The sequence below is a fragment of the Siniperca chuatsi genome, linkage group LG5 (genome assembly GCF_020085105.1).
Source record: "Siniperca chuatsi isolate FFG_IHB_CAS linkage group LG5, ASM2008510v1, whole genome shotgun sequence".
Classification (NCBI taxonomy): Eukaryota; Metazoa; Chordata; class Actinopteri; order Centrarchiformes; family Sinipercidae; genus Siniperca; species Siniperca chuatsi.
Window position 1 is genome coordinate 28,441,940 of NC_058046.1, and position 18,288 is coordinate 28,460,227.

Consider the following 18,288-nt stretch of genomic DNA (forward strand, 5'->3'; position numbering starts at 1 on the left):
ATTTAGAACAGTTTTGCTGACACAATCTTAGTATACAGTCCCCTAATGTAGCATTTCTTCACCTCTTTAATACAGTACACCAGCAATGGAGGCCAAAAAATCTTCACGAGCTGCAAATATTAAGTACACGAAGTCCAGTAAGTGATTATTTTTGTGATTATTTAGTCAATGACATGTCTGAAAATAGTAAAAAAAGAAAAATACCCATCAAAATGTTACAATAAACCAAGTTAATGTCTTGAATTCGCTTGTCCAGCCAACAGTTCAAAACCTATAAACATTGAATTCACAATGTTTATAAATTCAATGACGATGTTTTATGCCTATAGAAGAGAAAAGCAGCAAATCGTCACATTTAAGAAGCTGGGGTCGTGTTCTGTCATACTGGAAAAGACCACACAATATCAAAAGATCTACGAAATAAGAACTTTTATTCATAATATATTCATACTTTTACACAAGTAAAATAAAATGCATATCTATGGTTCCATTGCAATCTCCATAAACAAATCAACAGCATTCTTTTGGTAAATGCTACCCATATAACCTTTCTGTCATGAAAATAGAACTAAAATCGGGGGAGGTAAAACATTTGTTTTTATAAACATAAAAAAACATAACATTACCCAACAAATGCATCACTTTGAATAAATAATGGGGGGAGATCATTTATCTTCATTAAATGGACCCAACATTCTGTCTGCGCTCTGTCTCTGATTTCCTGTATGTTTTTTTTGTTTTTGTCTTTTTTTGTCTTCCAGTGGTCTGTCTAAGCAGTAAAAGCTTTTGAGAAGGAAAAAGGGAGGAGTCTCCAAAGTGTAGCTTAGACACAGTACAGTTAAGTACATAGAGAACAAACAATTTTGGGCACCAATTCATTATATACATTAGATCTGTAGTGTTCTGTAAAGGCATCCATTTTGTTAAATGTACTGTAACGTCTTCATCATTGTTTGTCCTCACCCATGTTGGATCAACGTGACTCCTCACTTTTCAGTCACTGTCTGTTGTAGATGTCGCTGCTGTTATCATTGTCATGAGCATCAACAATCTTGAGTCCTGTGTTCAGAATGAGATCAGGATTCCTAAGACATGGCTAGAGATATCCAGATCATGGGAATGAAGAGAAAGTGCAGCACTTGCAAAGTAGAACCCTGGCCTTTGATGCAGTGGGTGTCTGATTTGGGCTTTTTGGAACACTTCTTTTTCTTTTTGTTTGACGCTGTAGATGATTCCAGATTGTCTATAAGGTCAGGGTTTAGATTTTCCAAAGACTTGTCCAGGGTGTTGGACAAGGTTCCCAGTGGTCCATCATTCTGCTTGTTCTGGGTCTCGTTTTTCGTTCGTTCCGGCTCTGTATATTTAGTCTTGGACATGTTCTCCTTTTCCTTAAGGGGGTTGTTAGTGATTTGGCGGCTCTTGCCAGACAGGATGGAGGACTTGTCATTATCTCCAAGGCAACACCTGGGAATGGTGTCCCCGAGAGGATTTTCAGTGGAAGGGAATTTCCCAGACTGTGCCTTGGAGCTGAAGAGATTGGTCTGGGTTTGAGGCGTTTCCACACACCCTTCCAAGTCTTCACTTTTCAATCGTTTTAGGTCCTTTCCTGCCAGGAACTCAGGAACGTTGCACTCCAACTCAGAGCTGGAACCTTTGAAACGTTTGAACCAGTCCCACAAGGTCCTCGCACGGCAGTCACAGATCCACTGGTTCCCATTTAATCGCAAATACTGGAGAGACACCAGCGGGTCCATTGTCTCCCCCGTCAAGACAGTAAGATTGTTGAAGAACAAAAACAGGGATTTCAGCTTACCAAGATCACTAAAAGCCCTCGGTTGGACATAGATAACCCTGTTCTGGTGTAGCAGCAGCCGATCCAGATTGATTAAGCCTCGAAACATGTTGTCTGTTACTATCTTGATCTTGTTGTTGTGCAGGTAGAGATAGGTGAGGTTGGCAAGGTCCAGAAAAGTGTCATCATGCAGGGTTAGAATGTTATTGTCCTGCAGGTAAAGGTACTGTAGGGAGAACATTCCTCGGAAAACCCCAACAGGGAGCTCTGACAGGCCACACCTGTGCAGGTGGAGGGTGTGCAGCTTAGTTAAGCCGCGGAAGGCTGTAGGGCTGATGGTGCGGAGGTTGCTATTGTCTCCAATGTCCAGTTCCTCCAGTTTTTCCAAGCCATAGAAGGCCCCAGCCTCGATGTAGCTGATGTTGTTGGAGTAGAGCCACAGAACAGTGAGATTGTGGCAAGAGCTGAAGCTGGTGGACCTCACCACCGTTAGCTTGTTGCTCTGGAGGAAAATCCGCTGGCTCCGCACGGGGATCTCAGTAGGGATGGAAAACAGTCCTTGTTGTTGGCAGGCCACAGTGGGCCTGGGCTCACTATAGCACACACACTTGGCAGGGCAGCTGTCAGTTTGAGGCACAAGGTTCAGCCACATCACCAGAAACAGGAGTCGCCCCCCTACGGATACAAAAAAAAAAAAAAGACATCAGTGGATTAGTAAATAATGTATGTAAATATTAAAAGTCACAGTTCTAAAATAGTCGGAGAAATCTGTAGAACTAGATGAATTCAGGTCAGAATGTAATATGCACAAACCCTTGAAAGAACACCCTACATTTTAATCAGACAACATAATTGGAGAATCAGTCTGATATAGAGCATGAGGGTAGCTCTCATAAAGTGTAGATAAAATAGATGTTTAGTTTTTGATTTTTTTTATATTGATGAAAATACATTTTTGAAAACATTAAGGATGCCACTATATGAGCAATATTAACGTCATACAATTTAAGCCAATGACACTGCACACACCATCAAAGTATATAACCAACAAAATCCAAAACATTTTCTTTCATCAAGTGTAACATTCAGCACATTACTACAGAATAGGAAATCTTTTTCATAACAGTGATTCAGCATGTATTTTAACAGTGATGATATTTGGATTTAGGGACACATGTCATCTCTGTTGCCACTGCTGACATGAATACCTAAACAGCTGAAGAGAGTCCTGTGAAGGCAGACTCATTTAAAATTGGATGGTTTTTTATGTAGAATTAGCTTGCTCTAATAGGGCGGACATAACTAATGGTGTTTCAGCATTCCTGATGTTGACATTTAGCCTGACGCTAGGAGATAAGCTTTCATGCCAGGCTAAGAAATTGATGCCTGGGGCCAAAGTGGAAAGAGGGCTACAGAGGCCTTGCTTGAGTTTCCACTGCACAACCATGACTGAAGCATCTTTTCTAAGTGCAGCATGAAGATGAGATATACAAGAGGTGTGGTAGCACTCAGAGTGAAGCTTGTAAAGATTCTTGTATGTGTTTGCCCTGAAGGCATCCATGTTTAAAATAAGGTGCATTCCGCATTTGCTTGCATTAATTATTTCTGCCTGTCCTCTGCCATGGTTCAGATTAGCTCACTACACGGTACCACAATATGTGAAACGGGCTGGATTACCACATGTGGATGATCACTTCTGACATTACACTGTTGTAGGTACAGTGGAAGGTAAAAATTAAGTGCATCTATTGGGGCTCACTCATTCCTTCATGTAGAGATGATGGTGTCAAAGTTTCACAGGCATCTCTAGTATCAGCATATAATGGCAGATACTCCTCCAAATCTCTGAATCCTCTTCAGCTCCTGTCTTTACTGAAGATTTCCAATCTCTGCTCCCATGCACATGTGAGGAATCCCAGGCTTGCAGGCATGACAGGTAGTGACACTCTGGAAAAAAATGCATGAGCCTTACTCAGCCCTCCCCCGTCCCCACTCTTCCTCTTCTCATTCCCCTGCAATGTGTTGTGGAGCAGCTCATCTCTGGACCTTGTTAAACGGAGCTCTGGTGTGGCCTGACAGCAGCCCTCTGCTGCACTTTCTTTCCAATCTCCCTGCTCAGCCTTCAGACTGCCACTGGAAAGCTGTCAAGACTTTCCACTCTTTCTGCATCGCAGCACTTTTCCCTCGGCACTGCCTAACAATAGCAATATTTTATCGCACAGCACGCTTCGTGTATCTCCTCTGCCGTCTTCATTTTTCCCCCCTCTGCTTTCTATTCATTAACAGGCTATTTCCACCCACATGTTGCATGTCAGAGTCTGGTTTCCTCAGCTCTCGGCATAATGTGTCTCGTCTTTGTTAGCATCTGTTGAGTGACAGCATAAGCCCCACAATGTCATCAACTCTGTCCCAATTATTTTTTGTTCACTAACAGCATCTTCACATCTGCATCACACTGATTGCATTACCATATGTTACAAACATAAATCTGTGAGTCATGGCTTTCTGACATCTTGGTACTATTTCACTCTTTCATAACCTCTGCATGACTTCACAGTTAGACCTCTCACCTTCCACTGTAGAGACTTGTGTGTTGTGTTCACACTATTGATCGGTCAACAACGTAAGTCTTTATCTTATATTTTCATCACTACTTTGCTGTCTTTGCTTCAAATCTAAATCATAGCAAAGATTACACAAAAAGGAGCTAATGCTTAGCTGTTTGTCCTCACAGCTGTTGTTGAGTTGTTGACACAAACCTTAATATCTTAAAATACAGCATCAAGGTTGCGGGTGGAAAAAAAATCCATTCCTTATCATCTTCTTCCAGCTTTGGTTTCAACACTTAATCTTCCCCCTATCTGCTGTGTCAAAACAAGGCTCCAAGCACTGCCTCCCTGTTTCAGACCCTGCCAGTGGCCTCTCTTCAAAGAGCTATATTATTGTACAGTAGCACTCATCACTATGTTGCAGTGCAGACAAGCCTCTTTGTTTCCCCCTGACTGAAACTGTAGCCCCTTCAGCTTTGAGTAAAGTATATCACTTCACCCTCGCCCTCTCCTCCAAGACAGGCACTTCTATTTACAATAGGAGCCTGACAATATATAGCAGGTTAAAGAATTGTGGGTGACCAGTATTCTTTGGTGATACAGCATCCTTGCTTGACTAATTCAATTGTCTGTCAAAACAAATTCTCCAAAATCATCTGATGTTGCTGAGGACACTCTGGTTAGGACATTAAATTGGGCTGATATTGTCTTCTACCAATTGGATATTGGCCTCTCAGTGCCCCTTGTTTGGATTGTGAAGGTGAACATATGATTTTTTTTTTTCAGTAAGCTTCAGGCATGACAATTTGAAAGACCTGCAATAAAACCTGCTTTGTCCTTCCTTAACAACTCATCTTAAATTATTTCATTTGTATGGATTTCAGGAGACTTCGTGGTCAAAAATATAAATTAAATGCTGAGAGAAAAAAAATGGGGCATGAAAGTAATCAGTGATGTAGATAAACAGCTAACTGCAACTTCAGTCCAAAAATACTGATATCAGTTCTCTAGTAGCAGCTAGATGACATTACATTCAGTAGTAAAACAGAGAAATGCCCACAGGAGTGGTATGAGTAGGCACAGACAGCTTTTGTTTACTTATTGTATGAGTGCATCACTTAGCCAGAGTCCTCGCTCATTTGCATGTGTCCCTGGCATGTTTGGAGCTCTGAACAAACTCTTAGTGCTCCTTTGTCTTATTGGGAAAATACAACACGCATTTAAACCTTCCTCATGCTCTGAAACCCGCAATGAACACAGAGGGCATGTCGGGACAGCACATTCTGAAGGCCTCCGATTCATCATGGTGGCTTTACTTTGAAGGGCTGGGGATTGGGCAGGGATGGCTAACATGACAGTCTTATCCCCTTGGCCCGGAGTGGAAGTGATGTCTCTGTCAGAGATGAATCACAGTAGTTCTCCAGGGGGACCTCCTGGCCTCTTTCTGAAATCATACATTATTGTGTTGCTCAGAGGCGGGCCTGCATTTAATATAGTCATGATCCCTCTCTCTAAGGTCATGATTCTTGTGTGAATCCATCCATGCATACATAAATTGTTTTTATATCATGTTGAAAGGAATATCTTAGAGAAACTATATAGGAAATGACAGTTGCATAAAGCCCAATTTCAGCACAGCCAAGGCAGCTATGAACGACTTTGTGAGCTGAGAGTCATAAAGGGCAATAACTCGGTGCAGCACAGACTCACACACACAAAGTTCTTATGAGGAGTGAACACAGCAAATGTAAAGATTACAGAATTCTAGTTTTTGCTTTTCCAAATTTGGCATTTATACCTTAGTTAGATAGGCAGGTGACTGGGACGCTACCATGTTTTGTATCAATTATTCTAGTACTGTTTTTGTCTGTGTTGAATTTGTTTATTTTTGTTTTCTCTCTCAAGCCTATCATCAATGGCTGACTGTTCTGCTTGCTTCTGTTCTCCCTTCTGGTACTCATTGCCATTTTTCATGAAAAACAAATATGGCAAGTGGTCAACCTGGCTATCTAGCCATGCTAAATCCTTTTAAATTAGGCATAAAGTAGGTACAGTTAGCTATGTAAAAATGTCCTTAATCACACTCACAAAGAACATCAGCGATTTTATCAAAGGTCAGGCCCACCCTTGATCATTATTATTATTGTTTGGTTTATGATAAATAATCCTGAATATTTCTTCACCAAGCCTTTTCTCAGATAAGTGGGATCAGCTAGACGCTTTTCCTGAGACTTCATCCGTTGTAGAAACTGACACAGACAGAGTAGCACTCTTTTAACGCTATACTGCAACAAAGTTGAAATATTGGGAAACTGGACATACGTTCATGTTTTGAACTCCTGATTGACCGAGCCGAGCCACTTTTGGCTCTGATCTCGTTTGAGTGATGTAAAGCAACTAATTACATGCACTCACTGTAAATGGATCCCTTTTTGTCTACTTAAACTTTTTTGAGTACATTCTAAAATCAGTGCTTCTACTTTCACTTATATAGAGTTTTTTATAAAGTACTACTTTTGAAAAGGGAAAAATTACAGAGTAGCCTACAGTTACACTGTCATGGCAGACCAGGAGAATATTCTATTAAAATTTGCTTTGAACCTCTTTTCCTTCAAAAGCCTGTGGAAAAGTTTTATTACAGAGAAGAAATGGTCTTCACTTTCAAGAGCATCACTGAATTGCAGAGGGATTGGTTGGTAGGGCATATTCATATGGAAAAGGTTGTGATCAGAAGGCCACATTGGCCCTTTTATGGGCACCATATTTACCCTATCACCGTAGAGAATAATGTTCAAAAGGGCTACTTTTCTTCTTTTACTCAGTTTTCAACGCAATTATTCTTACTTCTAGGTCAAGTAATATTTCTTCACTTGTACATTCCAGTACTTTTTCAACCTTGGTGCTGTCTAATTTTGCTTCCTATTGGTGTCTTAGCTACTACAGTGGGATTCTGGTTGTAATAAAGAGTGCACAACCATTTACCTTTGACTTAAATAATAACTGGATTTAATATTTATTATTATTAAATCCAGTTATTATTTAAGTCAAAAATATGCCTATATTTCTGTGTCTCAATGGAGACATGATTCATCTTCTACCCACTTCCTAGAAGAACGCACACACACACGAAACCAACAAACAGACAAGCACACAAGGACAGATTTGGGCTTGCCCCTACAACATTGATGAACCAGATGCTATGATCTTAAATAAAGATGCACACATCAGATTAAACAGGTTATTTAGGACATGATGGACCACAGAGTCAAGCTGGAGTCCCTTGGCTAACCATGGAATGTTGCAGGGGCATCAGTGGCGTCTTCAGCATGCAGACGAGGACACAATTAGAAGACGAACAGGGGGGACAGATGAGGTCCTGTTTGACACACATCTAATGCAGCACTTGCCCAAGCAGATGGCTCATGAATAACTGAGGGAAGCGGAGGTCGGCAGGCAGAAGGAAAAACAGAGCCAGGCAACAGTGTAAGTGTGGAAAAAGAGGGTCTACATAGATCTTTATGCATGTGTGTGAACATGTGTGCACATACACATCTCTTGTCTGTGAGAAAAATAAAATCAATAGCAATGCACATACAGTAAATACATCTGGCTCGGTATAACTGCGACAGGGAGGTTGTCATGTCATACTACTGAGAAGTGACAGCAATAACAATAGGCTGTGGGCTGGCAATATCCTGACAGTGAGAGAATGAGTTTGCAATCAGAAGGCTGTCGGATCGAATCCCTGCTCGACTGGCGAACAATTGGAAGGGAAAGTGGAAGTGAAGAGTTCTCCCTTTCAACAACTGCCATCAAATTACCATCGACCCTTGAGTGATGCACTGACCTCCCAGCTGCTCAAATCCTCACTCTGTGGGATATCAGTCAAGACTGTGTTGTGCTCAACATTGACAAACTGTCGTTGTACACAGTGGTGGAAAGTATCTTGATAAAGCGAATTTACTCAAGTACTATACTTAAGTACAATATTTAAGTACTTGTACTTTCATTTTATGCAACTTTAGAGTTCTACTTCACAACATTTCATAGCCAAATGTTGTTCTTTTTACTCTGCTTTAACAGCTGTAGTTAGTTATATTTTACATACAAACTGTATCATCAGCTTTTATAATATGATACATTGTTAAAGATTAAATTACTTAATAATAGGTTAAAGTGAAGCTAAAAGTTCAAATTAGAGCCACCTTAAACAGCTGCAACAATAAAATGCTCCTTGCACATTCTTTCTTCAGTAATAATAATAACTTAACACTGACATTCTGCCTGCATAATGAATACTTTGTGCTGTTAATACTTTTTAAGGAAGATTTGGATTGTAGGATTCTTACTTGTAATGGAGTATCGTCGTATTGCAACTTTTACTTAAGATTGCACTGATTTAGTATTGCACTCCTATCAAATTTGCAGTGGAGGACTGAGAAAGATATTTAAAAAGAGCAGTCAAAATCAATGCAGCAGAGGCTGAGATATTCTGACTTTCTCTAGGTGCCTAGGTCAAGCTCCCAAAACGATTGATCCCACACCTACTACTGCAAATCGATAACCATCCTTTATTAGACCTTTCCTGCCTAGTAAATGCCCATGTATTTCAAACCCCATGACAGTTTGTATTGCAGGATTTCCGTTACAAATTTCTAGTCTACTAGCCAAGGTTGAGATACTCAAGTGCTGTCGCCTGAATAATTTTCTCAGACGTGACAAAGCTCCTCCAGAGCCACAGAAAACATTATTCAACTGTTTTCACAGGCTGCGTGGTACTCCTCATGACTATTAAATAGCCATGTACAATTGGTGAAGTGTCCCTTTAAGTAAAGGATGGATACTTCTTACACCATTGACTATATATATGGGAAGCACTCCTGCAACTATCAATCAATTTAGTTACTAAAATGACTAGAATAGAAAAAGAGTTAGGTATGCTTAAATGCCACTACAGTGAATTAATTGTAGTGTGGTGGCATAGCACCACAGGTTTAGGGGGCAAAAATGACACATTCCTCATGACTCTATTGTATAGTTGGCAGCAAACCAAGTCGCCCTCAGTGCTGCTACAGCTCACTGTGAAATGTTCCACGGAAGGCGTTGGAAGTCAAGTCTACCCGTGAGGTTTTGCAAAATGGCTCAAATCCAGCTTTGTGCCCACCTCCACATGGCACAGACATGAGCAATTTTCACATGTGAAACCATGTAAAATGCATAATTCAAGTAATGTAAACTGAAAATAATGCAGGCATCAGCCAAGCATGAGTGTGTGGGGGTGTCCAGATGCACTCTTCAAGCCACAGAGGAGCAAAAATTCTGAATGCCCTACTTTGGGTTTTGTGCCATGCGGGCTGCCAGTAGTGCAGCCAAGCATTTTTGCTTAACAGAGTGTATACGGCTTTATCTTATCTACACATGGCTGGAGAGAAAATAAATGAGGGTAGCTGCTACAGTACATGCCCCATGTGTCTTGGTGTTGCTTAGCTCTCAGGCAGACTTTAGCACAGGTGTTAACAACATTTTAGGAGGCATCCCTTTTCTGTTTAAAACAGAACGTGTCGTCCTGCTCAAGTACTAAGAGGATTTGTGTGAAAATATATCCTGCAAAGAAATACACAAAAATGAGAAAACAGCATTATATCAGTTGAGACTTGAACTTATATAATATCAAGTATCCCAGCCAAGTGCTTTAACTGGACTCTAAGCTGCGTTTGTTCGGCCCTGTATGTCATTACATCTTATATAGTTGTGCCATATATGGGTATTTCCAGGACAGGGTTAGGCTACTTTGAAATGCCATTGTTTGGTATATGAATGGTACTATACATGTTTATACATGTTTAAGGAAATGTTTTCGGCAATCTGAAATTGTTTGGGGTTTTTCTTTGTATGTCAAAAGACTTTCAACACCCTAAAGTTAACTGCATATGAATGGATAGAGGAGAATGTCTTCCAGTGATATGAGAATGTAAGGACATTTTATGCCTTAGTACTGTCAAAAAATAAAAGTGATAGAAATTTTTATTCTATTTCACTTCTATTGATTTTCTTTTCTGTTATTTCCATTTGAATATGTTTTGAGTTTTGTCACCACAGTTCCCAAAATGCTTTGTGTGAGGCAAACAGAAAGTATTATGGTGTCGGTGAGTGGTGTGGGCTGCACCTGAGGCCTGTTTTTTCTACCTATATTTGTTATATTTGTTATAGATGTTTATTGCCAGCATACATTGATGTCACTGGATTTAATAAGTGGTGTTAATTCCAGCAGTTTGTGCATCGTGTGTGCATTCTCATTTGACTAAGTTATGACTTTGAGATGGGGTGTATCATATTTTGAATGAGGTCCTTACATTTCAGGTGTTCTAAAAAACATGATTCACCACAACACTGGTCTCTCATGCAGTTCTGGGTCTCTTTGTGCCAACAATTTGAAATTGGTGAGGATTGTGAGTCCTCACAGTTAATGCACAGCACTGGTATGAAAGCAAATGAGGCCTAATGAATCACTTCTGTATTATCTAAAAAGCATAACGGCCCCAGTAAATAGTAGATGATAGCTTCAGATAATGCTAACACCTCCTCATGTGAAGTGTCAGCTGGAGAGGGAGAGAGCAGTGACAGCACCCACAGGCAGCCTCGTATATTTGGGCATGTGAAGATGAGAAAACACATTGAGGTGGTCTGAGCAGAGAACATGCTGTAATGAGTGGTTACACAGTTTGATGCTAGTTTGGTGTCATTGTCGCCTGTCTTTGCTTTAGGCATAGTTGAGCTCTCAAAGAATGGTCTATTCTGTTTTCCAGGCATGGAAGTAGAGCCGGTGCAAACATTATACACTCCACATCTTTCTGACAGCTTCATTTCCACAAAATTCCTGTGTTTGGCAGCGGCCCTCTTAGACTGGCACTTGTTGTGCTTGTCGAAGAGAAACTAGCTCTGGATGAAGTGTTTGTGTGAGTTACAATTGGGGAAAAAATACATCAAACAAGCACTTAATCTTTGCCCAGTCTAGACTAAACCAAAGTCATTTTGTGAGTAATCTATTTAGTTGGTTTGGAGAATTGCTGTGTAGGAAAGTGTAGCTGTAGGGGAAACCAAAAAGGATTTCTAAATTGCCAGCACCACTGCTGCTTTGTTCTTGACATGGACCCTCGACTTAACCTTGCAAAGCCCTTGTGCCCAGGATAGAAACAATTGCAAGCACACATATTAGTCATTCCAAGGTTATGCATAGGTGAATGTACTGTACAGCAGTGGTATTCTGAGTAGGCAGATTTCTCATTCATGTGAAAATGCACTGAATAAAACAGGTAGATCCACTGCCTGAGGCGAGAGGTAGTGAAAATGAGCCTGAGAATGCTTCACAAGAAAAAAAACATTATTGACACCCTTTTTACTGCCATTATGTATCATATAACCTTCCTTACTCTTCTCCAGTTTCGCAATATTGCACTCTCCTGAATTAGTCAGCTGACTATGCAGACTGGCTGCTAATGTGTCATCTGCAATCACCTCACACTGACTGAGACTGGGAAAGCCCAGAAAGACATGCTTTAACCAGCAAATGTGGCACAAACATCACTGAACTTATTTTCACTGAAGTGGATACGATGCATATTAGGCCTGTATGCCATGGCTCGCATGGAGATGGACAAAGTTAGCGACTAGCTGGTGAACATAGCAGAGCATTTAAAAGTTAAAGAGACAAATTTTTCTCTCAGAAATTGGTGGAGAGCAAAAAAGAGTAAATATTGGACTTGCATTCATCAGATAGCCAGAGACAAGCATCCAGAAGAAGGCTAATTTGGCTGCATATCTACTGGATGTGTAAAAAGGGAATTATTTGCTAACAAGTTCGCCATATCAATTTAAAATTTGCTAATGTCAAAGGTGTGTTTACAGCTTGTTTCTGTTGCCCTTAAGGGGCAAAAACATCAGTCATCGGTTTAAGTAACGAGAAGACCAAATGTAGTCTGCACTTCAATGTAGTCTGCACTTCATTCAAGCTACGCTAGTTTTGGCACATGGTCTTCATTCGGGTGGTTTTGAGGATGAATAATGATTTCAGCATTAGATATTATTTAATAAAAGGGAGTTTTATAGTTTTTTATAGTACTTAGGTTTTTAATGTTTATTTATGTCTTAAATGATCTCCCTCTTTCTGTGACTATTCTGTGACTGTGTGGTAGTTTTAACAATTATGTAACATTTTGCTGTGGACTTTCATTTTGAAATTTCTGTGTTGAAGGTGGAGCATCCTAGAAGCTGGCCATCTGTGTCTAGTCCTTATTGGATAACTGATAAAGAAATCAGGAAATAAGTATTTATGTAAACACTCTGTGCCAAAACATGTTGGTTGAATACAGTGCAGACTCTTCTTAGAGTTGCAGAGTTTTTTCACACTTAAAATGCAACAGACAGATTGCCGAATGCCATAGCAGGTGGCGCCCAGTTTGCAGTTTGTGGTGGCTGACCGGTTTGTTGTTGTGCGGGTGGTGTTTACATGGTCTATTTCATCACATCACATCATCATGTCAGCATGTTTAACATGTCGCTGTTAACCTAAAACCGCCAACAGGTAAGATTTACCTGCTATTAGAACGCATTGATTTTGTGATTATTTCTGCTACACGCTGCTCAAACACACTTTGCGCAGACATTCAGCACCTTGGGTGTGCACTTCCCACAAACAGCATTCCAGCACTGGTGGCTCTTTTGATGCCATCCACTCCGCACGCTTGTAGTTATAGTCTAAACACAGCCTGAATTTAAATGCAGCATACAGTTGAGAAAAAAAAAAGATGACTATGCAGTGTTTTTCTTCTAATCAATTCCAAAACTCAAAGTAGATTTTGAACCAATGAAAAAATGTATAATGATCACTTTTGCTAAACAATAGGCCTACAGTGCGGTCGAAAACTCTCCTCTCCGCAGGTTAGAAAACACATAATGAGGGAGCTGCACACCACCTGAAGAGACTACAAAACAAACCTGGGTCAGACAGAAAGACTACTTTAGACTAAGTCCATTTCATAAATGTTTATAGGCTACATTTGATAATATTAGTATAATAGTTTTGCCTCGCTTCAACCCGTCAATCAACCCAGGACACGTCGCTCAGTCCTGAAGCCTCTCCTTCACTCAATGTATAGAGCAAGTTTAATGCATGTTTTACATTTATAACTCTCTTTCTCTTATCCAAATTGAAGGTTAGCCGATGACTTGACACAGCTCTATCACACACGGTAGTAGACAAAAGGTGCCAATAGAATGTTGATCTAAATGCGCAAAATGAATAGGGCGAAAATGACTATTGGGCTAAATTTTACCCGCTGGCGCTTATAGGTATAAATGCCATCCATCCATTTTCTACCGCTTGGTCCCGTTAGGGGTCGCGGGTGACTGGAGCCTATCCCAGTGACTTTGGGCCTTAGGCAGGGTACACCCTGGACAGTGGCCAACTCGTCGCAGGGCTAACAAATATAATGGGTATAAATGCCCATTTTTTTAAATCTGGCTTTATCTTGACAATTTTTAACAATAGGGGGTGCTACATAACATCTTTTTAGGAAAAGTCAAAGACTGTGGAACTTGAATATTGTATTGAAAGATATATACAATCGAAAAACCGCCACTGGTAAATTTTATCCGTTGGCGGTTCTAGTGTTAATGTCTCAACTCATATTTACAGCATATTCAATTACTCCATCTTACATGACAAATGCTCTCATGCACCATCTCATAAGGTAGCCATTAGTTATCCATTATCTCAAACAATGACTATTTAATTCCTTTTTGGTCCCCATGCATGACTCATCAGACACACAGTGGAAGGAATACAGAGACACAATGTGCCCACAAGCATCAGGTAAGAAATCGCCAGAGGAAGAAAGACATCCTGAGACTAGCAGGAAATGAAAGGAATAAAATAAATGTATAAATTAGGTAGATCATTGTGCAAGCGTTAACTAATTCTGGCCAGCTTTCTTGTAGATCTATCTATTTTGGATGTGTAGGCAGCCCTGGAGGCATGTTGACCTGAAAAAGACAAACCTCTCCCTTCCTTTCATCTTTTGAGTCAGTTCCTGCAAGCAAATGTATTAGGGCCAATAACACAAGGCCTACTTCTGCTGTTCTGCCCTGTAACAAGAGCACTGTTCTCAGCAGTGTTTTGTTCCCATCACATTGGATTTTTTTTTACAGGCCTTTCTTTCCAAAATAGTGCTGTCAAAGGGATATGTTGGGATTTGTTGCGCAATGAAAACTATTGAAAATCTGGTAAATATTTGCGGAGGCTGCAATACTCTATTTGAGCGTATGTAGGTGGATTTTTGACATTAGTATAGGTATAGGATCTCATATCTTCCCCTGCCTCCGCATACATCTGATTCATTCTCTACCCTAGACCTTCCACTTAAACCCAAAGCATGTGAAAACTGCAGCTTTGAAACTGAATTTGGCCGTCTCTGTTGACTCAAACAGTATTTACTGTATATGTTAAAGCACAGCGGAGAATAGAGACCTTCAAGCACACTAGAAGGTCTCTATTCTCTGCTATGCTATAAAGAGAAATGACAACCACTGCAGCATCTTGACTGAAAATGAAACCACCACTAGAGTGGAGTTACAAAATTGGGTGAAAATAGGAGGTGAATAACAAAAACACTCATCTTTATTTGTAGAGCAAATGGAAAAACTGGACCAGATCAAAAATAAAATAAGGTGAAAGAAAATCCATGATGATACTCAGAAAAGGGAGGAAAAGCCAAAAAGGGACGTGCCAGAGTAAGTCTCAGCACTTTCATGTCAAGGTTACAGTGTTGCTTGTCAGGAAAGGTGAGCAAGCTTTCCAAACTGAATTTCATCAACTGAATTTGAAACCTGTCCAGAAGACTTTGGCCACCTGCTCCTCTTTTTCATACTTTCTGTTGTAAATGTCATAAACCAAAACTGACAAGGCAAAACATTGTCTGAGAAACCACAAGCAAGTCGGCAATCTTATCTTTCGGCAAGGGATCAGGCAAAACCTGACTGCAGGATCTCTGCAGTGCACCACAGCAAAGGCACACTTAGTGACTTTGTGAGCTCTTGGATTCCTCTTTTAGTTTCAGTGGGTAAAGGAGTGGAATAATGGGCCCTTGCAGCAGATTTTCTTTTTAGGGACACTCACTTTTTCCTCACCTCGCCCCCAAAAAAGGAATAGAAATGGCTGCGACCTGGTTGGTTTAATAAGCCCACTTCAGAGAGGGTCTTATAGTGAGCGCTGCAATGGCTGCCTCCTTTGGAAGAATGAAAGGAGAAAGACTTGTGCATTATTTACCACCCGCCTCAGTACCGCCGCACCCTGAGCAGACAAAGCAGGCTACTGCAGGAAAATGGATTTTTCTGCAGAGGAGCTCAGATAAGAAGGATAGAGGGAGGAAAGGATACATAAGAAAAAAGGAGGGGATGAAGACAGAAGACATTAGGAACGTCCCCATCCACCCAAGCCCAGAATCAGCTATCTCCTCCTCTTCCTCCCTGTTGGCCTCATAAGGGCAGTTCTTTACATTAGAGGCCTTCACGGATCAGTCACCTTTTTTACTGGAAAGGTCGAGAGCTGGCCCAAAGCTCAGCTCAAGCTGGGAAGTCATCATTCCTGCTCTTTATCTCCCAGGTGAGGGATGATCCAAGGCTAAATGTCATGCCAGTCTGCCCCCAATATGCCCTCTAACCCTTCAACATCTCCCTCACACCTCCTTGAGCTGCATCCAGAGAGATAGGAGGAGAGCTAGTGACGTGTGAGCACCGGTTTCACAACACCTCGCGGCAGAGCGGCCATCAGATAAGGCCAGAGTAAAGATCCAATAGTGGCAAGTTGTCACGGTGGCGCGGCAGTATCTGAACGATGGGTTGGTCAGGCTATCTCCCAACACCCCTCACTTCTGAACAAGTGAGCCATGAGATAAAGAAGGAAGGGATAAACACGTCAGCATATGGCAACCACCCGAGACTTTACCCTACCTCCAGAAAACAAAAATCTTCCGCAATCTGCACACATCACTTCCCTGGATTCCAACACAGGTGTGTGTGTGTGTATGTAAGTTGTATACAAGTGTGTGTGTGTATCACTGTTGTTGTCACTGTCCTAAAATGACTATAGCACTGTAAGTGATGCGCTGGCGCAATTTGCGTCTCACTGTACTGTGGGACGACCCAACTGACAAGACTTCTTGCTTTGCTGCCTGGGTAATGAGTCATTCCAGCCCTGGAGAAAAACAATCTGGTATTTTTAAACTGCATCCTTCAGCTGTTCCTTTCTCCCTGGAGCTCCAGCTTGTAAGCTTGTGGCTTGTAATATGAATGCCATTTCTAGTGCTTGTGCTAATGGGCCTGATATGTCTGAATAATACAAATGCATTACAGTGCTTTTAATGGTACTTTTGGTCCATCCATGCCCCGCTGATTAAGACTTAACGCTCTGCACAATGCTACAAAACACCATATACGTGTGAGTTCCAAATCTAACAAGTAGATTGGTGCTTTAAGTGTGTTGTCAGCTTTGAATGCTGAAAAAGACGGGAACACTATTAATATTACTTAAGTCTGAGAAAGCCTTTTATTTCTGGTGTGGCTCAATTTCAAGCACTAAACAGTACAGGACAAGCATGTGAGTATTGATTCATAGAAAAAAAATGTAAAGACATATTCTGTCCCTAATTTACACAGCACATAAACAATTAAATTCTACCCTTTCACGATTACAACAAATCTTGGTCCTCTTTAAATGTAGCAGGTAACTGATATCAGAAATTGACAAAATTACATCAGAAGTGTCCAGATCCTTTACTTAACTAAAAGTCACAGTATTGTAAAAGTCTTGCTGTTACGTCCGTGGATAGTCTGAGGATGTACCTAAATGTCAAGATTGTGGATGTATTAAATTATGTAAGAATAACAATGACCCATCAATCTCTGATTGCCACACTGATAAAGTGTTGAAACAGCTTTTGGATTCTTGTGTTTAAATGTGCACCTCACACCTAATGTTCTATTAGACAATGCCACCACCATCACTGCAGTTTCTTCACCAGTATTAGGACCTTTACTTAAGTTAAAACACATATGCATAATCAGCAAAATTACTGGATATAAAATTATAATATTTATTGGATTGTTATTACTGATTCCTTATAGTGTAAGCAGCATTTTAATGTTGTAGCTGGTTAAGGTGAAGCTATTTTACATATCGATTGGTAGTTTAATCTATAACAATGCATTATAGTCAGCTGATCATATGTTTTGCACATAAAATCATAATCTGCTAAGTAATTAGTAACCATAGCTATCAGGTAATTGTTGTAGAATAAGAAGTATAATTTTTCTTGCTGAAATTTAGCGCAGAGGTATAAAATATTATAAATTGGAAATACCTCAAAATTGTACTTAGGTACAGTACTTGAGTAAATGCAATTTTTCATTTCTGCAAAACACAACAACAGGCTGGAATTTTGATCTTTAAGTGAATATGACGTGTGGAAAGGAACTTGCATGGTTCCATGATCAACTTCCACATTTTAAAGGTTTTTGGCCACAATGTCCTGGTCTATGCTAATACCTCTAACATATTGCTCACTCGGCAAGGACGCATCCAAGGGACTGGGTGTAAGAAGCCATCAAGTCTTTCAAGTTAGTCCACTTTCCTAATTAATATCTTTTGATTGATTGTTTGTGTTAACACATATGACAATGTATACTCTTCTGTCCATGAGATGCATTTGTATTAGCTGGTGGTTTGTACATGTGCCTATTCACATTGTGCATGTTTGCAGGCTGCATGTGACACGAGGCCCTGACAAGAAACAAGAAAGAAACAGACACCATAGAACGAAATCTCTCTTGATCCCCGCTCATATGAAAACCTCTAAAGTCTTCTCCCTGCGTCTGCATTCTGCTTAGAGAGGC

The 18,288-nt window shown here is 40.5% G+C and overlaps 1 protein-coding gene across 1 annotated transcript in view; it reads right to left on the bottom strand.

The window, feature by feature from the left end:
• Positions 1-414: 414 nt before the first annotated feature.
• rtn4r (reticulon 4 receptor) overlaps positions 415-18,288 on the bottom strand; it is a 45,656-nt gene continuing 27,782 nt past the window's right edge. Inside the window, exon 2 of the mRNA XM_044197327.1 lies at positions 415-2,467. Within this exon, the coding sequence (XP_044053262.1) occupies positions 1,086-2,467 (1,382 nt within the window). The 3' untranslated portion in view covers positions 415-1,085. The remainder of the gene's footprint in view (positions 2,468-18,288) is intronic.